This window comes from Mauremys reevesii, linkage group 1 (genome assembly GCF_016161935.1).
Source record: "Mauremys reevesii isolate NIE-2019 linkage group 1, ASM1616193v1, whole genome shotgun sequence".
Lineage (NCBI taxonomy): Eukaryota > Metazoa > Chordata > Testudines > Geoemydidae > Mauremys > Mauremys reevesii.
Genome location: NC_052623.1, coordinates 165,481,487 through 165,507,401, shown reverse-complemented (window position 1 = coordinate 165,507,401; position 25,915 = coordinate 165,481,487). Strand labels below are relative to the sequence as shown.

Genomic DNA, 25,915 nt, shown 5'->3' with positions numbered 1-25,915 from the left:
ATAATGAATACTTTGCAATCTTCATTTGAGCCCACTGGATGATTGCTCCATTAGAACTGAAAAATATCTTGATCAGCTGGATTCTGTGGCCCTCCAAGGAGACAAAGTTAAGAAACCTCAGGGGACAAGAACTCTTTCTTAAAACATAGTAATGTGGCAGGTAAAAGACTGGAAATCTGGAGAACCAGGTAAGAGTCCATACTGTGAACAATCAGGGAAATACACAGTGAGTTGAAACCTGTGAATTTAGCAATTATCATAAGAATAATCCCCCAGTATGTTTCAAATTTGTGACCTAAAAAGATGCCCATCAAAGGAAATAAGGGAAAATGTTGAGACACACATTTTGGGATTCTTTGGTATTCAAACCTGTTCACCATTTGTGTGTGTGGACCCTGATTATCTCATTAACAACAATACTCTTATCCTGATGGCCACAGAAGCAGTGGGAGATAAGATCCGTAAAGAAGAAACTCATCATCTAGCCTGGCTCAAGCTAGAAAAAAGAAACTTGTCAGAGGGAGTAAGGGTAGCAATAGGATTACCAATCAAATTGAAAATACAGCAGAGTCTGCAACAAGACCCATGCCTTCTTTGACCTGGATTCTACTAAACTGCTGATGTAAATCATTAAAATTTAAAACGCCCAGAAAGCAAATGAGGAAGTGGAAAGAATGAAGAGATTCTAAACAGACTTGGTCTGGTGTCTGCTCAGTGTGTGCCAATCTACACAGGAAGTGAAAAACTGAAATGGTTTGCTTGTTTCTCCCTTTTTTAATCTTTGACTCAAAGAGAATGTTTGTCGAAAGGGAAAAAGTCCCCCTTCCTGTTGTGATTATAAGGATAGTCATCAAGAGTAGATCAATTATAGTGTGAGGTATTTTTTGCTATCATAGATGAATTTTCTTTTATATTAATGTTTTAGCCCAGATGCGTATGCATTCATACACATGTACATAATGACTTTTCCATGTAAAGGTATGATTAAGACCTGTACGTGAATCTACTCTAACCCAAAGCTTTTCTTTCTTTCTTTCTTTCTTTCTTCATGCCTAACAGGGCCGCCTGGGGGGGCAAGTGGGGCAGTTTGCCCCGGGCCCCTGTGGGGCCCCCACAAGAGTTTTTCGGGGCCCCTGGAGTCAGGTCCTTCACTCACTCCGGGGGGGCCAGAAAACTCTTGCAGGGCCCGGGGCCCCAGAGCTTCTTCCGCTCCAGGTCTTTGGCGGTGTGGGGGTCCTTCCGCTCCTGGACCCGCCGCCGAAGTTCCCCGAAGACCCATGGCTGGGGGGGGGGGGGTCCTTCTGCCCCAGGACCTAGTGCCGGGTCTTCAGCGACAATTTGGCGGCGGGGGGGTCCTTCCGCTCCGGGACCCGCTGCTGAAGACCCCAGGTCCCCTGAATCCTCTGGGCGGCCCTGATGCCTACTACCAAATGAAATGAGTAACACTTTACTACCTGTGGAGTGCTGATAAATGTTTCTCTGCTCTGTTTGTTACTCACTTCCATATACCTACAGATATGGTACCAGGTACAGAACACTGTGCCAGTTTCCAAATAAAACAAAAACATCCTTGGGCTGGCCAGGTCCCAATAGCTTTCATCTGATACAGTGTTGCATTGATTACTTTTCAGGAGGTGACCCAAAAAATCTTGGAAGCTGTGGGGAATGTTGCTGGTTCCTCCCTGGAACAGACTAGCTGGCTGAGCAGAAACCTGGAGGTGAAAGCCCAGCCTCAGATCTCTTTAGCTGAATCCAGTGCTGAAGATGACTTGTATGGTAAAGTTGTTTCTTAAGAATCCAGTGTCACTTCTGACCTTCTTGCCACTTTTCTGTACCATTTATTATAAAGTTTAGTGACAATCTGGCTTTGTGCTCATGTGAAAATAATTTTTATCATACCACAAATTTACTAAAGAGAATGAACTGCTATTTAAAAAACAAACAAAACTAATGTGCACCAAAAGAGCATGTTATCTTCTCATTTAAGTAAAAATTCAGATATGTTAAATGGCATTCAGTCAGTATCTGTACATTACATGCACTATACTGGAGGGAAATATTAAGGTACACCTGTGTAGTACATTTTATATACCATCCTTCTAAATAAGGGCAAAAAGTGCATAGAAACCACTTTTGTAATGGTAAAATATATTGCCATTTATTGAACATAATCGGTAAGTTTTCTGATTTGTAAGAGGGTGATTTTTTTTCTTGCATACATAATACTGAAATCCAGTTTTTTTGACTAATCTCGTTTAAGAGGTAGCATTGTTCTAGTGTGGTGTAAACAAGTCTGAAAACCAGGAATACCCGAGTTCTAATTGCAGCTCTGCAAGTCACTCGCTCTAAGGAGTCAAACAAATCATTTTACCTCTTCGCTTCCTTCCATTTTGTAAAATGTCTTATACGTACCAACCTTATAGGGGTGAAAGTTGTGAGAATTGATTTGTTCGTGCAGCACCTGGGGGAGAGTGAGAGAAGTAAAATGCTCTATAAATAGTAAGGCCAGCATTTTCAGACTTGGCTATTTAAGAGTCAGTATAAGCTTTGGGTGCTTGGCACCTTTTGAAAATTGAAACACTTTTTATCATAGATTTAGAAGCCAAACAGTTGGCACCCAGGTTTGAGAAGTTAAACTTTTTAGTGTTTTGTTTTAGTTACATATATTGAATTGCTGCTTACTGAGAGATGTATTATAATACCAAGTTTTTAAACAACTACTTGGAGTAGAGGTTAATAGGGTATAACTGTAATATTTTGGGGAAATTCCTTTTTAAAGAATTATACAGTTTTAGTTTTTTCTAAATGAAAGCTAAACTTTAGAAATCGAGGAAATTCTACATTCTTCTTCAAATGCTGGTCCCTATGGGTACTCACTGTGTTTGCACATGCACTTGAGGCTGGAAAACTCTTCCATAGCAGTTGTTGTCAGACATCACCAGCGTGGTGCTCTACTCTATCCAATGTTGATAAATTGGCTGCATGAATGTGTTCCCTCTGTGTGCTGCCCGGGCTCTGCACAGGTAGCTGACACGGCAGACCCCAAGAGAACCCCCAATGACCACAGACTCCGATAAAGTACGAAGGCACCCAGCCAGATTTATTGTCAAATGAAGCACAGTAATAGTTTCCCACAGACTGTACAGAACATACTACGAATATGTGCCCCCTGACAATGGACCAGCTCAGTCAGTGGCGGGGTTCTCCACTGCCCCCTAGGCTGGACAAAGACGTCCACTCAGGGATGCATTCTTAAACAGGTACAAACAAGTTACACATCACTCCTGATGCAGAGGGGCTGTACCTCAATACGTGTTGGAGTGCTGCCTGTCTCCTGGTACATGTTGATTTGAACAAACAACTCTATCAATCATATTTGACCCTGTCTTTAGGATGGGCCAGCCTCTTCCTCATTATCTCTGTGGAATGTGTTTGTACAGAACGTTCTGGTGCCATCCTGGCACATGTTCATCCTATTAGTACTTGATACCTTTTAGATATGTGTATACGTGCAATTAGCAGCTGCCTTCTTGCCAACTTCTGTGAGCAGGGCCTGTCTCTGGCTCACAACTTAACTTTGCTTTATGTTAACAAAGTCTTGACCATTACTTTAGTTCAGGCCTCTGATACCAAGGGTTTATGTTTCAGGACCTCATCTTACTACAGCAGTGTTCATTGGTCTGTGCCTGTACCCTACCCCTCCTCATACTCTGAACCAAGGGCATAAAGGGTGTCACAGAGTGACCGCCTCTCCAGTTCCTTTCTCCTCTTCATGGTCTGTTCCAGACCACGTTCTGTGTCAGTAGCCTTTCTAGCGCTCCCACTTGAACTTTGTAAATAGTGTGTAAACAGTTTTATCTTTAGCTACTTAGCTGTTAGTTAATTTAGTTAGCTAGTTCAGGGGTTCATGCCCCCCTTGTTCCCTATTGTTCAGGGCACCCAGATTCCGGGCTTCAGGTCTTGTCTGCCTGTTCCTGGGTCTTCCCAGTTAGCAACTCCCACGAGAGCTGGTACTTACTTACCTTGGGGAATCATACATTCCTTCAAAATGTGACATCCACCATTCCTTTCTCCCTTCTACCAGGCAGTTGCATGTAATGAAACTGTCATGGGCCCCCAATATGGTTCTGGGCTCTTCCACTCCCCATCTCACTGACTTGAGCCTCTGTGTAGCGCCTCTCTGGCACTGGTGCCCTCTAGATCAAAATCCTCCAGCAAGCGGTAGAGTTATTTATGTATTAATACGGTATACTACCACAACAGCAATTTAACCATAAATTCCTTTAACTCCGGAGGTCAAATTATATTTATATAGCTGTTCCGAATGGGCCCTGAATGCCTAAGCAATTATCACATCTATACAGTAACATATCGATCAGATACTTACTTACAACAGGGCTCCAACTGGATAGGCTCATCTTATACTTATAAGAAGCACACAGGATCTTTTTCAGGGGAAAAGGCAACACACCGCATTTATTGGAAATACAACAATTGACACACACACACACACACACACACACACACACACACACACACACACACACACACACACACACACACACACACACACACACACACACACACACACACACAAAATTATAGTTACCAGTCCAGAGTCTGGATCAATCTAGTGGCCAGCTAGGTTGATCACAGGTAGGTAGGAGCCAGGTTCTGTCGTTCACGACACGATGTTCCGGGGAAGTCTTGCCAGGACAAACCCAAAGTTTCATGGAAGGCACCCTGTTTATATAGTGATTTTCCTTCATTGGGACCAATGAGTTTTGCACCATCATGCTGTAATCTATTGTCCTTTTGAGTGCTTGTTTTCTTAAAGGATGAGGAGAACTATCTTGTTGTTTCATTAAGTCTCAGGGAGTTATCCCAGGCTGGTTCTGATCACAGCTATATTTTCCCCATTGATAGAAACCTGTCTCATCTTTAGCATTGTCAACCTGTCCTCCTCTGACATTTCAGTAGGGGCGTGTTGCAATCTTCTGGCGCCCATATGTCTGTTCTCGGTTTCTCCCTAGACTATCTGGTCCGGTGATGGCCTTCATGCTTTTCTTCTAACACACACATTCCTCATTCACACACAAAACAAGATTAATTTACACATAACATTTGAACCAAAACATCAAATTTAAATGCAGGAGAAAACAATCATTGTATTCTTTTACTTATTTTAAAATGCTAAACCTACAATAAAGTGGTGACTCTAAAGGTCTATCACTGCCTTTAAAATCAGCTTCAGACACAGATTTTGGCTGATGTATCTTTACTAATGGCCCATTAGGCCATTCCTTTCTGCTTTCAGAAAGGGTGGCTGGCAGGATATGGTCAAATCATACACCAAAACATTTGATGCATGCTACGTTATTATTATTATTTATTTATCCTTCATTCTAAATTATACAAAATACAAACATAAAATCCTTCTACTACACAGGCACTAGCAACAAACACTCTGAAGAGACCATTCTTTTTTTTTTATACTTGAATAAACTGAACCTACATGACTATAGCCACTACTTCTTGAATCCTTTTATCTGCTAATATTGCTTAGAACCATCCTTGATAATTGGGGCTGTTTCTTCAGACTTTCCTCTTATCTTTTCAGCTGCATTCCAATTAAGCCACATTCCAAGCCCAGTATTTCCAACCCAGCTGGCCATCTTTCAAAACCTTTCCACAACTGCTAAGCATCTGCTCTTTACACAAACTTTACTTTAGCCGTGTGTGTGTGTGTAATAAAATCCCATACAAGTGCAAAGATTCAGTTAAACAAAGGTAATGGTGAACAACCGCATAAAAACAGGGATAAATTGCCTCATAAGTCCTCTTTTTTTTTTTTTTTTTTAAAGTCTGCTTCTCCTTTCCCCTCAGTATTAAATGAGACTTTTCTCCCTGGTGTGGGTGCATCTGGCGCTCACAAGGACTAGGGGCAAGTATTGATAGTACTGGGAACTACCAGTGCTCTAAAACAGTCTATGAAAGGTGCAGGACTGATCCTTGCACCACCCAGAGACAGAAGGGATTGTTCATCCTCTATACCAGACTTGGGCAAACTACGGCACATGGGACCCTCTTGCCCAGCCCCTGAGCTCCTGGGCCCCCCTCCACCGCAGCCTCAGCATGCTGCACTGCCGGCGCAAATGCTCTGGGCAGCCGGGCAATGCAGCTGCAGAGCCCAGGCCTGACTCAGTGCTCTGTGCTGCATGGTGGCGATGGCATGGCTAGCTCCAGCTGGGCGGCGCAGCTGTAGCACCACCAGCCACCGGTGCTCCAGGCAGCGCAATAAGCAGGCAGGAAGCAGGGGGGGTTGGATAGACAGCAGGGGAGTTCGGGGTGGTGATCAGGGGGTGGGGAGTATGGATAGGGGTCAGGGCGGTCAAAGTGCGGGGAACGGGTTGAATGGGGCAGTCAGGGAGAAGGGGGATTGGATGAGGCAGGGGTCCGGGGGTGGGCAGTCAGGAATGAGGAGGGATTGGATGGGGTGGCAAGGGGCGGTCTGGGGTAGTGGTTCTGAGGGCGGTCAGGGGACAGGGAGCAGGGGGGTGGGGTGGATGGGGCAGGAGTCCTGGAGTTGGGGGGAAGGCTGTCAGAGGGTGAGAAGTGGGGGAGAGAGGAGATAGGGGGTGGGCCATGCCCCCCCAACCGGCCCTCCATACAATTTCCAAAACCCAATGTGGCCCTCAGGCCAAAAAGTTTGCACGTCCCTGCTCTATACTGACAGTACCGCACTGTAAGAAAACTGCCACACTCAAACCAGAGGATCTGTCTAGACCATTGGTTCTCAAACTTATTTGATCATGGCCCCCTTCTTTGTGTCTGTAGTAGTTTATGCCTCCCCTTCCACCACACAAGTACATATAACAATTTAAAAACGAAAACATGCAACTCTCACTAAATATTTAAAACAGTAAGGCATTGGTTCAAACAGAGCCAATGATCCATTCTCATAAGAGCAAAAGCAAAACTGCACTTGTGGTAAACGTCTACAATTAAATGTACACACTGCATCTGTTAATGCACAGATGGCAACAACTTTGTATGATGCTATGCAAAACTTAACAGAAATCCGTCAAAAGGCACAACACCATCTAGCGTCAAATACACAGCAATATCTGAGGACCTGATATATGTTTGGGGGAATCAGCTTTGCTACTTATTTGTTGCTGTGGTAAAATGTGCAGTATTTTTTTTCCCCTAAAGCTTCTCTCATGCACCCTAGGCCCCAGAATACATTCCTGGCACCCCCCCTCCGGGGGGGAGCCCCCAGTTTAAGAACCCTTGGTCTCGACCCTAGACTCCCATCAGCTCTCCTCCAGCTAGGCCTCAGTGTGTCCTTCCCAAGGATCTGGTGATTTACACCAATCTCAAATTCCCAATCCTCTCAGACCCAATACTACAAAGGGACATTGCTACACAGTCAACACATCACTTGCCAGTTCCAAGTACCAGCTGCAGTGTGTAAACTCTGACCCCATTGGTGTGCTACTCACCAGTGCTTGTCTCTGGCCGATGGTACTGTCCGCTCCACCAATAACAGGAGGCAGCACTGACTGGTGGGGGAAATGGGAACAGGGACACAGGCAAGGTTCTGTGGTGTCAGAGCTGGGAAGGGGGACACTGAGAAAGGAAACTGGAATCGTGCTTGCTGGAAGTTCACCCCAGTAAACATTGAATTGTTTGCACCTTTGGACTTCGGGTATTGTTGCTCTCTGTTCACGCGAGAAAGACCAGGAAAGTGAGCAGGTGAAGGAATACGCCCTCTGATAATGTATAATCCCTGTAAGATCAAGGGTGGGCATGCATATGGGGAGAACTAGATAAATTTATGGAGGTTAAGTCCATTAATGGCTATTAGCCAGGATGGATAAGGAATGGTGTCCCTAGCCTTTGTTTGTGAGAGGGTGGAGATGGATAGCAGGAGAGAGATCACTTGGTCATTACCTGTTAGGTTCACTTCCTCTGGGGCACCTGGCATTGGCCACCGTCGGCAGACAGGATACTGGGCTGGATGGACCTTTGGTCTGACCCCGTATGGCTGTTCTTATGGGAGCTGGCAGGGTTCCCAGCAATACCTCACTGCAACTCAGTATGCAAGGTATAAGCCAGATGGGAACCAAACAAATCCTGAACTTACAGGTTTTCCACAATAAGTTCTGCTTCAAAATGCAAATTAAACATTTTTGTCTTTTTCAGATGCTTCACTAGTACCATCTTCAATGGTGTCAGCCTCTGCTCCCTCAATATACAGTGTTCAAGCTCTCTCTCTTCTTGCAGAAGTAAGATATAAAGTTCCTACACATCTCCTTAAGTAGGACAAAATTGTAAGAGGGATTCAATTTGTATCACTGATCAACAAGACCTCAAATCAAGCTCAATCAATTTATTAATCAAAGACTATACATCTAAGATTAATCAGGACTATACAGAACACAAGCAATGATTGATACTTTACCCTTCCTGGGGACAGCTTTGGCGATTTGGTCCCATTTTGTTGCAATTTGGTGGGGTTTTTATACCCTAGCTGTTTGTGTACTTATACAGTTTACGGTTTCCTATGTAACACTTTCTAATCAATTACTTCACTTTGCCCTTTGCAGTTGGTTACATACATACATTATACAATCATAACTCAAATTTGACCGTAAGGTAACATTTCCTGTACACAAGCAAGGTGATTCATGTCCCCTACATGTTCTGATCTATGCTCAATACAGAGCTCACTTATGAGTAATTTTCCATTATTTTTCACTATAACGTATGCAAAGTTTCATGCTTAGTACTGAATTCATTTCCTCCAGTTATGTTTATTTACCCACTTATTCTTTTCTCGTGGTCTTGGTTGTAATTTCATAACCTATTATTCAAGCACTGAAATGAAGCATATTTGCTGTATTTGCTAGCACATATGCAGTTAAAAGTGCCTTCTGTAGCTGTAAAAATAGATACATTTCCATTGCTTTTAGAGCACACCTTATGTACATTTAATACGCTCAAAGTTAGATTTACCTTTTAGTTCCCTTAACAGAACTTGGAAGGATGCTGGGAGTCCTGGTCCTATATGACAACTGTCCCTTAGCATTACTTCATAAAGCTTTATAGGAGTCAGGCATATGAGCTAACAAGATAGATGCTTATCATTCTTCTCTGTATAGTGGTTAACAATTGATACAGCTAAACTAAGGTGTTGGGTTTATTCTGGTGTTTGATAGTGAAGGTGAGACCATTTTCCTTTTTGACTTTTTCTGAAGTTTAACATTCCTCCCTCTCCAAAAGTGTCTATTGCAGCTTAATATAATAGGACATTCCAGGATGCAATCCAGACCAGTGAGGGGCTGTCACCCCTTCCCCGCAAACTTGAGTGCCTCACAATGCTTTTGCTGCTGTAGCTCCCACCTGGGCTGCTCACAAACAGCCTTGCAGTATGCAGACAACACCCAATATCTGTCTAGCTGCAGCCTGTCAGCCACGCATTAGTCACACTCTGGCTTCCACAAGCCTTGGTTATCACTTGCAAGGTGACCCCACCACACACCCAGTCCTGGATTTTCCGCAAAAAATTGTGTTCTGCAGAGCCCACTTCTGGTAGTGCATATATATTAGGTCCATTGCCCCTTGAAGGGAATTAATATACAATACTCTGCTAGCCTAAATGGAGTTACTTGCACAATGAACAACCCTGGATTAGTTTTAATTAAAGAATAACACAATGTATTTACCTACAAAGAGTTTTTAAGTGAGTACAAGTATAAAGCATTAAAGTCAGAAATAGTTAAACAGAAATAAAGATAAGTTTTAACACTAGGAAGTGTTTTAACTTAGCAGACTAGACTTGGTTCAAGATAAAATTCTTACCACATGCTCCCAGTAACATTGCTGACCAAATTCTCAGTTGAGGATCCGGCCCCAAAGTCTAAAGGCTGGTTCTTTTGTCATCTTAGGTGAAAGAAAGAGAGATGGATAGCGAGAGAACTTGAGGTGTTTTTGCCCCCTCACTTTTGTAGTCCAGTCACCCTTTGAAATACATTTTCCTGAGAGGAGTTCCCAGAGAACGTTCCTTCGGGTTGTGTGGACAGAGACCAGGAGTCGGGGGGGGTGAAAGAGCTGTGCTGTTTGCTAAGATGCAAATCTGTTTGTTCCTGCCCCCTTCCTGGCCCATGAGCTTTGGTTACACCTGTCTAGAGGTGTCAGCTTGTCCTGTGTCTTTGAGAAACAGATTTGCCCACTCCCCAGACTTGTCTGGTAAACACACTTCAGTCATGATTTCAGCTTACATTCATAACTTTATATATAATGTTAGTACATTTGTTTCACCACGATGTTACTGACCATCTAGTTATTAGTTTTCAAATGATACCTCACAAGGCATATTTTGTACAAATTTATTATAATAGTCTGTAGGGTGTGAATACAGGGGTGCATTTGGTCACATGTGGGATTTTGGTTTTCTGAAGGTTCTTGCTTCTCTCTTGGACATGGTTTACCGTAGTGATGAAAAAGAGAAAGCTGTGCCATTAATTTCACGCCTGATGTATTACGTATTTCCTTATCTACGCAATCACAGGTAATAGCCCTTGCTGTACATACTTATATTTTCTTTAAATCATGCTAAATGTTAATCTGATCTTCAAGGCATGTTGTAAGGTTCAACTTTATTCCTCATGCATTTCCAACATGGGGGCATAAGGGAAACTATAAAGGGTGGGAACTTGTTTGGGCTGAAAGGGGATTTGTTGTGGGTTGCCTTAAATTAAGGATGTATCTTTACCATATGTGAAGGGTGTCTGCAGTATATGAATAAGGTGTGCGCCCTTTTTAGCATTTTTAGGACTCTGAATAAATAAAGGTAACTTTTTGGCATAAAGTATAACACAATTTAATCATGATTATCACAAAACACAGGCGATCAGGTAAACTTTCATAACAAGTTTTTGCAAGGCTACTCAGTGGATAGTCTTAGTGGATCTATGTCCTTGCCCATGCAGGAATCCCTCCTGTAGTTGAGTTGTTGGCCATCAGCCAGTAGCAGGATGGCACGCACCTTCTGTTTTGTTTAGGTGTGCACTTTCCTAATGATTGGATGTTTTCTAATTGCTAATAATAGCAAACCCTTTCTCTGAGTGGAATCTGTAGGTGCCCTGCATAACTGCCACAGTGACTCTATTGTGACCAGGGCAGTAGTGGGGTCCTAATGCTATTGTTCGAGTCTGTAAACTCAGTCCTTCAATTTAGAATAAGGACTAGAAACTTCAGTAATCTTAAATTTTGCAGAAGATGGCAGGGCCATCTGAAAGGAGCTGAGATAGCATTTTGCCCTGTAATGGTTCATTCCGATTCATCGGTATAGCTGAAGAGACTTTCATTTCCTCAGTGCTAGGGGGGAAAAAACCTCTTCTATATCTAGCAAACAGAATTTGGAGTAAATTATTACTGTCAAGACTAGGCTTGGAGTTCTGGGGGGAATGGCACTTATTTGGTGGGCGTCTGTCCTGAATATTAATATTTGAGGTTTATTTGCAGTGCCTACAATGCCCCTAGCTTCCGTGCTGGTGCTCGGTTGCTCAGCTCCCTAAGTGGATATGCCTACACTAAACGAGCCTGGAAAAAAGAAGTTCTGGAGTTATTTGTGGACCCAGCTTTCTTCCAGATGGACACTTCATGCATTCAGTAAGAAATGAAATTGTGGTAATCTGTAATTCTGTTGGAAATTTCCAAAGATATTAAGGGGAAGCCTACTATTACTGAAAATAAAGGCCTCATCTTGAACTTCCCTACAGAATATATTAGCATTGAAATAAGTGCCAAATTACTAGTCCTAGCAAATTGTTTTATAAAAGGATTAGGTTTTTCAGCAGTGTGTAGAGGCAGGATAATGTCTCTTACACATCATGTAAATGCATATTCTCAACATTAACTTTGGGATCCTCACATAATCGGATTCAAGAGCATAAAATAACCATGTCTGGCATTTCAAACGCAAATAAAAAGTGAAATGGTAAAATGTGCTGCTTTTGTATGAAATGTTATCCCAGGGTCTCTTTTGTACGATGGTATGTCTACACTGACAAGTTGTTTATCTTTAATTTTGTATATTTTTTTCAGTTGGAGGTCCATTATAGATCATTTTCTAACACATGAGAAAACTATGTTTAAAGATTTTATGAGTAAGTATTCTTTGCTGATAATTTATTACTACAATAATTTGGAATTCATATTCTGGTGAGCTCTCAAACATATATTTTGTCTTACATTAAATTAAGGAGGTAATATATTAACTTCAGTGCATTTTCACAGCTCATAATGTTACCAACCTTGATTAGCTATAGTTAAATAATTTACTCACGATAATCCTTCTCTGTTAGCATGCTCAAAAGGGTAGAGTAGTAGCTGTGTTCAGGAAGACATTCTAAATGTTCTCTTTTCAGAAATGGTGATAAATTTTTAATAAACTTGGATTTCTGCAAACAGACTTCATCAGAATTGTTGCCACTTGTACATTTCACTTACTGATGCTTATCTTGCTGAGGAGTTTAAACCCCTACTGTAGCATCTCATGCATATAGCTCAGATAAGAAATTCCTGTTATCATTTGTTTGCATGAGTCTGTCTGTAGGATAGCAAAGTGCTCCATGCAGAGGGGAGCACCATCATAAAAGCAGTATGTTAGTAGGGCTTTGGCATTCTTTTGACCCCTCACACTCTAAAACCTCATTCTCCAGGCTTGACCAAGCTATGGGAAGATGGAGACTGCCTTTTGAGGGGATCCTCCAACTCTCAAGGCCTAAGGGAGGACAAGAGAAGACCCCTAAAACACACCTGAGAATTGAGGGGTGGATACTTTGGTCTCTGTCCTCCATATACCCCTTAAGCCATTTTAAAATATAAAGCTCTTTTTAAAAGAAAACCTTAATATATTTTGGACCCATTGTTTTTAAATCTGTGGCTGGTATGTCAGTGTCACAGCTCATTCTGAGAAATCTAGAATATAGAAACATAGGGGAGATGAGAGATGGGCACACAGGGGTGGAGGTGGGAGTTGGAATTGCCAGGCAACCTCCTAGCAGCTGAAGTGCTTCTCTTACAACTGGAATTCCCCTTCCATACATGCAGACCTAGACTGTGCCAATTGTCCCATTCCCCCCCACCCCCGCCCATGGGTTTTAACAATCTAAGAAATAACTAGGGCTGTATGTTAATTGCAGATAACACCTGCAATTAATTGACAGCAAAATTAATGCATTTTTAATGTGTTAATCGCATACCTGTGGGCAGGGCAGTCCGCCTCAGTCCGCAGCTTCCCAGGCAGCCGAGGGTGGTGGGGGTGTTGGAGCCCCAAGAGTGGCTGAAGCTCTGCAGCCCCATCCTGTACCCTGAGAGAGGCTGAAACCTCACACCCTCAGGGGGGCTGACGCCCAGAGCCCCTAGCCTTGACCCTATATTTGAAAACATAGAAAACCCCTAAAATATTTTAATAAATGGTATTCTAATATTGTTTAACCGTGCAATTAAAACTGTGATTAATCACAATTTGTTTAATCTTGCAATTAATCATGATTCATTTTTTAAAATGTTTGATAGCCCTAGAAATAACTTGTGTTTTGAGGTAAAGATGTACCTTAAATTGTGTACATATTCATTATGGTCTTTTTTTGTAGATATGCAGAGCAGTTCTTTAAAAATGTTTCCAAGTTTTGAGCAAAAAGCAATGTTGTTAAAGCGTCAGGCTTTTGCTGTCTTTAGTGGAGAAATCGATCAGTATCACCTTTACCTTCCATTAATACAAGGTAAGAGTATATTTTTAAAATGTGCCTTGTTTACATAGACAGGAGCGCCGCCAGCTTTTTTGGTGTCCTAGGTGGCGGAAGGTCGCCGCCCCCCCCCAAATGTTAGCACCCTAGGCGACCGCCTAGGTCACCTAATGGGTTGCGCCAGTCCTGTACATAGATACAGTCATCTTATAGTTTATATATTTTTGTTGTATTGCCTATTTCCCTACCACCTCTGAATTTTTGCTAGGTTCAGGAGGAAAAAAAACCTTTAAAATCTCTGATCTCTAATACAATTAGTTTTTGACAAGAAAAACCTCAAATAAAAGTTAATCTAGCTCCAAATTATTGTCATGTTTTGAGAGAATTTTTGGAAAAATTGACAATTTCTTTGGAGTGTGAAGAACGGCCAAATCAAATGACATAATCAAAGCAAACTACATTTTTTTCCTGCATTTCTAATTTACCAAAACTAGCTTTATGTACATGGAAAATTATAACTTTTTTGAAAATGTGTTTCAGAGCGACTGACAGAGAACCTCCGTGTGGGACAGACTTCTATCGTTGCTGCCCAGATGTTTCTCTTTTTCAGAGTTCTGTTGCTAAGAATTTCTCCTCAGCATCTAACCTCACTGTGGCCAATCATGGTGACTGAATTGGTAAGCAATAATGCATTATATTCGTTATTACATTTGCTTTCCATACCCGCGTTTCTCTTCCTTCCAAACACACTCCATCTTTGCAACTGGTTTATGATTTTACATCTTAGTTTCCAATTGGGGGGACTGTTGTGGTTTGAAAATATATTTTATTTTCCATTTATAAATTTTGTTGTTCAAAGAACAAACTCTTTTTTGATAGGTTGACGGTGTTTATAAGTGACAAAGTTAAAATAAAACTTGTCCTGCGCTTCCTAATCTCATATGAAGCAGTCTTTTCCATGATTGAGTTGTATATACACTTTAACAGTTTACAACTTTCGAAAAGCAAAATGTTTTTTTGTTTTTTTTTAAGATTCAGACATTTATACAGCTGGAAGAAGACTTAGCTGAGGAGGATGAACCGTCAAAGTAAGAATTGTTTATCTCACATAAAACAGAAACAAATTAACGAAACATGTCCAAGGAATTGTGGTTGCTTTCTGGCCGGAATTTCTGAAAATCACAATAGCATTTGCAGCTTGCAAGCAATGTTGCATATCAAAGTCTGGCATTGCCATACAGTAAATGTTGTCATTAGGCAGTTGATGTGGCAATTGTGTTTTAGAAATGGGCTACTTATAGGAAAAAATGGGTGATGACTATAGTTTTTGACTATTTTACCATGTAGTTTTTTTAATAAATGTCTGAAGATAAAATGTATAGTACAAATGAACCCTTATAGGTGACTGTAATCCTTTAGCAGATGGGAAATATTTAGTGGAGTTTTTTTAATAGTGCTTTTCTTCCTGGTTAATCACACAGGAGCAACAGCAAAGTAAGCAGACAGAAAACTTCAGCTTCAGGTGATGGCAGTGGCCCCTTACTTTCAGACATACAACAGAACGAACTGTCCTTGTATTTATCAGCTTGTAAGTTCCTGGACACAGCACTTTCTTTTCCACCTGACAAGATGCAGTTATTTCAAATGTAAGTCCTCTAGTTACTTTTTTTAATTAATAGCTATATGGCATATAGTACTGTAGGTAACATACTATTTGTGCACTGTTTAAAAATATGTAAATGTACTTTGACTCTTATTTTCTCCTCCATAGTTAATAAAACTGGTGTCTCATCAATCTTTTCCTCATCCGCAAGTTTTTACATAGGTATGGTGTGACCAGATTCCCAGGGAAGCCAGCTGAGGTGACTCAATTAGGGTGAAATGCAAAAAATGGGGCAGGCAATACCCAGAGCTGGTGGATATTCCAATACTTAGATTTACCAAGCCAGCACAAAACAGCTTCTATAATACCTCACTGGTTACCCAGAAGCCAACACCACAGTTCCCTTAGAGTAACCCAGCCACAGGCCTCCATCCAGGTACCCAAGTCAAATATAATGAAGATTAATGAAAATCTTATCATATAAAAAAGTTCTTCCAATCCCAAAGGATTGGACACATTACCTCCCAGGTTAATGAATATTCCAGATCTTACCCAAACATATGCTTACAGCCAGTTGTTATTAACTAAACTAAAATTTATTTAAAAAGGAGAGAAAGTATAGTTAAAAGATCAATATACATACAGACATGAGTTCAGTTCCTTAGGTTCAGATTCATAGCGGCGATGGTGAGCTTTGTAGTTGCAATGAGTTTTTAGAATTTTGTTCATAGGTTATAGTCCAATGTCCTATTCGGAGTGTTCCATTTTAGGACTGGGATCTCAATCCTTATGGCTTAGGCTTCCCCTGCATGAAACCTCAAGCAGATCTGAGATGACGAGATCAGGACCCAAGGGTCTTTTATACAGTGTTCTAGCATCCACTTGACCATACAGTCCTGGGTAAACAATGGGCAATCAGGGCAACTTTGAAGTAGGTCTATTTCCTAAGCATTGCCAGTAATTATCTACATGGATTAACATAAGATAATTTATTATTAAGCAGTCTATCACAAACTTCAGAGACATAGACAATGACATTATTTCACCCAAGATTCATCTAAATGTTAATATTCCCTTTTGATCTCTGAATCAATAGCTATAGTGAGAGATAGGAACTGTCTGTTTACATGGCTAGCATCTATAAGTAAATTAGTATCACCTAACTTTTAACAACATAGGTTTGCATTTCAAAGTTCTAGCCTATCTAGCATTGAATGGCCTTAATTACCATTTCTAACATGTCTCTACAGGTTGGCTCTGGGTTGGTTGGTTAGCCTGCAAGCTGCTTAACCCTTTGTGGCCATATGTTACACTTTGTACAAGATTCATTGCAATTATATAAAAGTGGTTTGTATAATTATATTTTAATCAGACAACGTCACATATAGGCATAACCTGCTTCATATCTGACAAATATTTAGATATCAGACTTTGAGAAGATTTTGCTGTTTCCAACACTGAGAGAATTGTTGGGAGAGAGGAAGGGTCTGTTTCATTTTCACTTGTATCTATATGGGACATTGGCCATCCTTTCAATATTGAAACAGACTGACCACAAAATACAGCTCTTGTAACAGAGCATGGGGGAGGATGGTCAGCACAGCTATTAAAACAGTGGGATAAGAAAGCTTAGTGTTGTAATTGTCAGCATTTTTTATTTATTTCTAGGAAAGGGACTCTCATGAATGATTTCTGACCTGTGCAATACATTTGTTTCAGGTACAGATGGGCCTTTGTTCCAGAAGTGGACACAGAGACTTGTACCATGACCTCTCATCTAATGGAAAATCACCAGGAATGTAAACCACATATCATTAGAATCATGGACTCGTTAAAGCTGAAATATGGGGTAAAGAAAATGCTTCATTAGATACATATTTTCTATTAACATTAAATCTGATAACTTTAAAGAACCATTTTTATTCATTTAGAAAAGTCAGCTGGGCGGTAGTTTTCAGTCTCCAGCTTAAAAGTATCTTTTGCTTTAAAATTGATCTATCTTGACAATATTCCTATTATATTACATTTGCATGGAAGAGTCCAGATAGCCATTTATTTCAAGTGATTCACTATAGACACATCTACCAATTATGCAGGTAATATCTTCTGACAAGGGTCAGCCTGGACAAAATCACTGAACTATCTCAAACTCCCTCCACTTAGTGACCCCAAAATGAGTAACTAATTGCAGGAGATTGGACACGTCTTCATAGTGTTACGTGTTCAGATTTAATAAGATTTGATGTCAAATAACCAACTCAGTTGAAGTTTTATTTAAGTAAGACAATCAATCAGTACTTAATACAACACTATACAGAAATGAAAACATACATATCAGTCTGTGATTGGCATCTCATTTCACTTCTTACTCAGTCCCCCAAATTCATCCCTTGTATACTGGTTTAGATCAAAGAAAATCCTTCAAAATTTTTCTTTCTTAGGATATTTCAGCAGGGCTAGCCCTTTCTCATGTTTTATTTTGAATATTCTGAACTTACCTAATAAGTAAATTACATCTATAACTAATTTATTACTACTGCGACCATTTGTGACCATAATTAGCTCTTAATAATTTAGACATTTAATCAATACACTACTCAGTGGTTTGTTGTTACATTGATAGTAGAACACATCTGTTATAACAAATGTTCCTTGTCCAGTTTGTCTATTACTAATATCTTCTCAATGACAGTGCACATTTATAAGCATCCTTTGTTAATTATTAGAAGTCCTTCCTGGGCATCTGTACTAGGTTAGCAAGATCAGGGTAAAAAGCAGAGTGGATAATTAAATACAGTGCTACTATCGATTAGACATTCATTAGTCTAAAACCAAAGCACTCTTTAGCATTAGAGTTTAGACAGCTCTTTGGCTAACACAGAAACGTTTCTGGGATGTTTGACCAAAGAATCATGAGTTTAATATTCAAAGGAATAATAAAAGATTAACATTTACTAGCAATATTATGATCTTACATGCTTTGATCAAAAATGAAGTAGTTAAGAATATTGGTATTTTAAATTTTTAGGCTTCAGCATCAAAAATCCCATTAAGATGAATGGGGGTGTTCATGATTCTCAGGGCTATTGTTTCTGATTGTCTCCAGAATCCCACATACACTGCCATCACTTTCCATTCAGTTCTCATTTGCAAGCTAATCTAGCTTTGCAAGCATAAGGGCTAATATTTTCATGGAAGCTGAAATTCTGGAGTATGGAATTAATTCCAGGGGAAAGTACCAACTTGCTAAACTATTGGACATAATAGATAGGGCAGCTGTTTAGGTCTTCTGGTTGGATATTGGAGGACAGGATCTCCATGTATATCTTGCACTGTGAATTGATAACATAAATGGAATTCTTTTAATACAGGAAATCTTTCAAATATATAATATATTAAAAAATAACCATCTTAAATGAGACTAGAATGTAGCCTCAAATACACAGTTGTCATACATGTATTTTAAACGAATGTATCATGTTAGATACTGCAACATAGCCTTGCAAAATAGGGAGGGTTATAAAGGAAGACAGTCGATTGTGGCTAGGAAGTTTGATTTTAAAATTGCATGTGTGCTCTCAAAGAACTCTGTTGCTCACAAGAGAAAAGTTAATGTGTGGCTCTCCTCAGAAAAGTGACTTTTTAGAAATACATCTTCTAACTTCAGATCTGCTGCTTGTGTTTATTCAGAGGAACATGTGCTTGCCTTAATGTCCCAACATTTTTACTAATTCTGCTACTACAGCAGAGCCAATGCAGCTCAGTGAACGAGCTAGATTTTCTTTCCGCATGTGCATCAAAGGAGTTGGTATCAAAGTTTGAAGTGCTAAATCAGATTCTGCCCTAATTTATACCTGTGGAACCCCCTTGAGGGCAGCAGAGTTGTGAGGAATAAATGGTAGAATTGGATTACAGAATTTTATTACATATATTGCATACACAGAACCTTATTGTGGCAGGGGATCTCACACACTGTTAATTATGCTAACCTCCATTACCCACTTGTCACATTCTCCCATACTACTCCATGCCTGCCTTCCAGTATGTATGCAACACCTTCCCAGAAGTAAAGATGTAAAGCTACTACCCACTCCTTTAGGTCCTTTTTTTAAGACCTATTGCTAATATGTCTGCAGAACAGCACTCACTGACAGCGCCTAAGCAGGTGACCAACAGGGATTGCTTGTTGGGGGCGGGGGGGGCGAGTGGGGGGGCAAGAATATAGAACTACATAATACCATTGTTAGAAACGCACTTTTTAAAGTAAAACTTCATTTTAAGGTAACAGCTGTACAAATCATCTTGTGATGCAAGAAATGCCTGGTATAGCAGGCTGCAGATCTCACATTGATTGACAAGTAGTATCTAGTGCAGATTTCAACCAAGTAATGTCATAGAAGAATAGACTAGCTTTCTGCATAATACTCAGTGAATCTTCTGGTTTGTATGCTTGGTTGCAGGAAACAAACACTAATGAGAGAACTTCAGAGAAGTGTGAATATCCTCTTTTGAACCTTCGTTCTATATCCAGCATCACACAGTTAATGCCATTCTTCAGGACCCTGAGCTGTGCGTTCAAAGCACAAGGTAACAGGTCCCAGAATGCACAGAGTTCAGCATCTCTGTCAGTGGAATATTCTCTTGGCAACAGCACAAGGATCTTGAAACAACTAGAAGAAAGTGTTGAATGTGACTTTTTGGAAAATCTGGAAAGTTAAGGTAATTGCAGGACAATTCATTTATGTTGGTATAAATAGTGAAACAAAGCGACAACCTCATTGTCAAAGAGAGATTTGTTACTGGGTGTTTTTTTGTTTGTTTTTTCTGCCATACACTCAGTTTTGAAACTGCAGTTCAGCTTTTTTTTGTACTGGTATAAAGTACACCTCCCGGAATCTTGTTTCTTGCTTTGTGTTGAGCTGTGAGGATTTTTGCTCCGCTTCTGTGGAAGAGAAAGGTAACATTTAGTACCAGTGATAACTTATTATAGTCTTCGCAATGGAAACACGAATAGGATTCAAGAAAATTTTGTAATTATAGTAGAAATATCTTGACTAATTAAGGAAGGCAACAAATTTACTATTTATTTAACAAATTAGCAAGCTAATATTTTAATCTGACTTGGAGAACCTTTCTTCTAAAAGTAAAAAAACTAATGTAACTTTCCAAAAATTACATGTCCGTGTAGTCATCTTGCATATATAGATACTTTCCAGAAGCTGTTTAAATTCCACTTATAGTACTCTTTCTTTAACAATTGCCCAAACATATTTATCTACTAAACTTCGACAGAAGTAAACTAAATTACCAACAAGTGTATTTTATCAGCTTTAAGATGATGTAAGTAATGTGCAGATGTACTGCATTTGTAATCTCAAATCTCTATTATAGTAATATATTCTGCAAGATCAGTGATTTAATTTAGAAGACAGACCTATTCAGTAACATTTATTGTAATTTATAATCGCTGAATTAAATTATTCCCATAATTCAAAAATGGTCACTTTTCTAAAATAAAAACTTTGTTCAGAAATTGTTCTTTCAGAGACTAAAATCACCTTATAGCTTTTGAGTGGCAATTTAAGTAAGGTAGTTCTGTAAAAATGTAAACTATTGTATATAAGAAACATACAGATCTTGAAATGCATGTGTGTTCTGTCCTTCATAGAGACTTCACTTTCATAGGTGATCAAAAGCAAAACCTTTTACAGTTTTTAAAGACTCTTTTTATACAGGTAAATGTCTTTGCTGCTTTAGGTGGCACAAAAGATAGGAGGAGACAGTTCATGGGGTTGTGACTGAAAGGTTCAGGAGCAGCCTCTGAATTCTGGTGGCAAAGCAGTTCTGATAGATTTAGAGGAAAGGGATTGACTGGCTTATTCTCCCTCCGCACAGTAAGGCTAAATGTCTGAACTGCATAAGATGCCATGTGTTTGATCATGGCCTCATGGTGAGCATCCTGGCAGTTACCTGCAGAAGGAGGATTACAAGAGGGTTTTTTTGTTTTGCTTTTTAATTGAGAAAGCAAACATTCCTGAATTTTCAACCTGCCTGTTAATGCAATGAAGTATAAAATCATTAAGATCAACAGATAAGATAAATTATGTAGGTTGAATTATTTTGGGGCATTTTTCATGTTTGTCAGGGAGAAGAGCTTTACTTGTTCTGTTTTAGTTCCTTCATCTCTAAAGACATGTTTTTGTGCAATTTTGTTGAGCAGTTGGCCACTGCTACTAGTGTTAATTGGAAACCTCAGTGCCAAGCTAGACATGCCAAGACTTTTGATTTCAAACATACTATTGCGCTTTTCTATTTAAGAAGTCTCAGTAAATAGTAAAGGTATTGGACAGTGCAGACAGATTTTTTTTTTCCTTCAAGATTTATACAGAAACACAGGAGGCTACTCTTGTTGGCAATTCTTGTTGGCCTCCAGATAAACTTAAGTTTTTCATCTGTTTTGATACAAAATAAATGGTGAAACATACACAACATCCTTTACTGTTGTGCTATACCATTGACTAAGGAATAGTTATTTACTCATAGTCCTATGCTGAACTTTAATAATTTGTAAATGTTGGTACAATTAAGTCAACTAGGAAAAATAAAAGTAAATGTAGTATTGTTTTCTCATTATGAATGTGAATTATCAGAGGTTCTGAATGTAACTTATTGACAAATTAGATCTGTGAAAGCTGTTGGTCTAATCATGGGTAAAAAGATGTAGGATCTCCTCTCAATAATAAATCGCTATCAAACTGGAGCAGAACATTTATTAAAGTTAAGTATGTTACTTCTAAAATGTTTTCATTCAATGTAATCAGCAAATAAGGCTAGACTCAGGGTATTTTGATGGTTTTATTTGAAAACTAGTTTTTTTGTGACGAGAGGCACCCTTTGTTTTCACTGAGTGATTCTCCACCTGCCTAACCCAGATGAAGTGCTTATGTCAAGAGGGCTGTTCGGGATGGTTCACCACCAGATCTTTCATTCCAGGTCCTCAGTTCAGTTCTAGATCTGAACAGCTTCCGTTGCACTTACAGGACCAGCATTACTTATGTGCTGGACTGGGCTCCCTGGGTTTTTCCTCTTTCTGTTGCTCTCATTACTACATCCCATGAGACAGGGAGTATCACCTTTTGACTTCCCAAGCGTCAGGTGTCACAAGTATCAGAGTTCTGTCACTTTCAAACAGGTTTCCCCACATAGCAGCCAAATAGCATTAACCACTACACCACAGGTTCTCTTGTACTTGATTTTTGCAGACCACTTTGTAAAGACAAGGTCCCCTTGCATATCACTTAGCTCTAAATCCCCCCAACTGCCATATGGCATTCTGCTTGTTGTCATGGTCCTTAAGGACCTCTAGAGAAGGGTCTGGGGGTCATTGACCCATATACAGAGTCAGCTGACTTAAGAAGAAAACATGTTTCTATTTTAAGTGTCTACGGCCTGGTTGTGACATTTACGCAGGGTACAACCTGGATTGATGAACAGCTATGTCCCCTTCAACCTGGGGTACCTTTTACACTGCTTTGCTGTGAAACCCACCACTCCTGGTCTGCCCACACAGCCTCCAACATGTAAATCACTCCCAGCTACACTGTATGAGTGCTATAGTCAGCCACCCATGAATTACGCTGCGGACAACACCAGCAAACTCCCAGTCTCAGACTTTCCCTCAGAAATGTGCGCCTTGTACTGCCCAGCACTCTCCTGGACGATACAAGCTCATATAAAGTTCATCATTTCATTAATAGAAAATATGTGCAAATCTTGTTATAACAAATGGAGTTTCCCAAACACTTCAATCCAAACACGCTGGTTTAGATAAAACACTAAAACAAGTTCATTAACTACAGAAAGATATTTAAGAGATTACAAGTAATGAGGCATAAAAGTCAACATTGGTTACAAAGAAATAAATGCAAACTAATACCTAACTTAACAAGCTAAGTAAATACCAGCAAAGGTTTCTCACCACATGCTTTAGCAGTCATATGGATGAAATCCTTTCAGCCAGGATCTTTCCCCCAGTTCAATGTTAATATCCGTGTCCTTCAGGTGCTGTTGATGCTGTGAGTAGACATGAAGGGAGAGATATTTGGGGCCTCTGGTTCCCCCTCTCTCTTTGAAAATCATCTCCAGCTAGGGTTCTGGAGATAGCAAGTCTGTGGAGATGGGAACCTCCAGCTGTTTTGTTGCCAAGATGTAAATTTTTTACTTGCACCCTTTTTCCTTCCAAAGAATGGCTGCTTAACCAGGTGATAGTCCATTTGACTTCACTGACACCTGGCTGAGGCTGAGGCAGTTTGCCTTTTGTCTCTGAGGAAGCTGTTGGTGCCTGCTTTTCTAAACATGCAATATGTCTCAGTACTGTTATACAGAGGAATCTTATAACTTTACATACAATGCTGCCACACATTTTACCAGGATCAAAATGATCAGCACATTGAGTTTTCAAATGATGCCTCACAAGTCACTTTGTACAAAAGCATCGTTTTTAAAAAGGGGTGAACATAGGGACACAGACTGTCTCACTGGTCTACTATGTGCTATTTTGGTTATGGGTGGTGGTGGTTTTTTTACTAAAATAGTTATACCAGTACAATCACATTAGTGTGGATGCAGATATTAGTATAAACACTTTTATACCAGTATAACTTACAACTATTCCCATACAGAAAGAGGAATATCAGTTTACAGGACTCTAAGGGCTTGCCTACATGGTGCAGCAATATGCACTAGGTGTGTGTGACTTGAGTGCACTAATGTGTTACATGCTAACTGGACTGTGTAGACTCTGCTGGTGCACACTAAAAGTTCCCTAATGCGCTGTTGCACTATGTTAACGTGCACTTAGAGAACTTTTAGTGCACGCCAACAGGGTCTATACAAGTCAGTACACAAAATGTTGGTACTTTAGAAATCACATCCCCTAGTGTGCATTGCCATGCTGTGGTGTTCTGATGCTGTGTAGATTATACTGATGAATGCAGCCATACTAGGGAGATTATACCATGTTAGCCATATTGGTATAGATAACGCAGTATATAACTTGTGTAGACAAGCCCTAAGAAAGCCTGATGTTAGGAACAGTAAAAAGAATACTTTTGCTTAGTATGTGTCCAGTCATGATGATTTCTTTGCAAAAAGAATGAGGTAAAGCAGAAACACTAGTTCACTTGTTTTTATAGAAACTGCAACTTCAAAAATCACAGACTTAAAACTCAATTTTCCAGAAGAAAAAGGGGATAGTATTTACGACAGATTACTGCCAAAGAACAGCAGAAGTTGAAACATGGTACATGAAATAAAGGCCTTAAGTGTATTCAATGTTATCTTTTTTAATGTAATTGTTTTAATATTAAATGTTATTTTGAAATACCTCTTCAAATGGAACTTTGTCTTACTACTCATTTCTGACAGACTGTCCTCACAGATCATTTTATTTTCTTTGTCTCTCAAAAGTCTCTTCAGAATTTCATTTCAACTTAGCAAGCTCTGATACACCGCTCTATCCTATTTTTTTTTTTTATAAACAGGGAGGAAGACAGAGTCTATCTTAAGCAACTGTGCCGTATGATGTAAGCACCAAACGCTCTATGCCCCACATTGTCTGTTGTAGCTTTGGATTTTAAAACTAAGTACAAATGATTCTGCTACTGCTCAGAATTGAAAGTCACGGTACTAAAATGTGTATCCTTTCTTTCTCTGCCTTCCTAGCACACCTTTGCAGTTCTATGAAACAGTTAACTTCAATCGTCCACTCTAGAAGTTGCTATGCCTCAGTTGTGCTGCATAATATTTGAAAAATTCTACTGAATGCTAGGTGCTATACACATTTTAAGAAATATTACTGCATACCCAGTTGGAAATGATGAATTGGACAGTGACTTTAGTAAGATGTTTGAGAGGATTGATTGACATTAATGAAGAATGTTATTTAAGTGGATAATATCAGCATACATTAGTGTTGACAACAGGGCACTACTACCCCTGAAATGGATCTTACAGGCTCCTGGTGGAGCAGATTACTGTCATACCAGTGAAAAAGGTCCATAGTAATTATCTTCAATACACAGCAGTTTGAGAAGGAATTACACAAGCGGTAAAGGGTTATATTAAGCAAATAACTCCTGTGTTAAACATTAAGAGCTATACATTCCTCTTACGACTCTTTAACAAATAGAAGCTGTGCTAGCCTCACGCAGTTCCTGCTTGACAAACAGAGAAGGTGGTTACCAATTTTATAGACAACTTCTTCCCTCCTGGTCTATTCTTCTCAGCCCTCTGGTCTGTCTCAGATTCCCTCGAGGCAAGGCCTTGGTTGCCTTAAAACCCCTCTGGTTCACAGTCTTACTTGAGCCTATGGAGCAGAGTTTTGGCTACTTTGTCTAGCAATGTTGCTTCTTCAAGCGTCAATTAAGGAATCCCAACCACAGTAATTTACTTTGCTTGATTCTTATACTTTTTTTCCCCCTCAAAGAAGTCACATGTCTTAAAAGCGTGCCCAGTGGGGGTGTGGTTACTAATTTTTACATGATTAATATTT

The 25,915-nt window shown here is 39.9% G+C and overlaps 1 protein-coding gene across 5 annotated transcripts in view; it reads left to right on the top strand.

Annotated features, from left to right (window-relative positions):
* Positions 1–24,992, top strand: part of DOP1B (DOP1 leucine zipper like protein B) — an 89,580-nt gene extending 64,588 nt beyond the window's left edge. For 3 of the 5 annotated variants that reach the window (XM_039541840.1, XM_039541851.1, XM_039541824.1), the window contains exons 27-37: positions 1,632–1,776; positions 8,209–8,291; positions 10,467–10,576; positions 11,533–11,679; positions 12,115–12,176; positions 13,668–13,796; positions 14,301–14,437; positions 14,793–14,848; positions 15,242–15,406; positions 17,083–17,212; positions 19,824–22,162. In XM_039541840.1, coding sequence (XP_039397774.1) covers positions 1,632–1,776; positions 8,209–8,291; positions 10,467–10,576; positions 11,533–11,679; positions 12,115–12,176; positions 13,668–13,796; positions 14,301–14,437; positions 14,793–14,848; positions 15,242–15,406; positions 17,083–17,212; positions 19,824–20,081 — 1,422 coding nt within the window. In that variant the 3' untranslated portion in view covers positions 20,082–22,162. Of the gene's footprint in view, positions 1–1,631; positions 1,777–8,208; positions 8,292–10,466; positions 10,577–11,532; positions 11,680–12,114; positions 12,177–13,667; positions 13,797–14,300; positions 14,438–14,792; positions 14,849–15,241; positions 15,407–17,082; positions 17,213–19,823; positions 22,163–24,557; positions 24,683–24,905 lie in introns of those variants that run through there. The other 2 variants (XM_039541836.1, XM_039541831.1) reach the window with 2 other exon arrangements.
* The last annotated feature ends 923 nt before the right edge of the window (positions 24,993–25,915 follow it).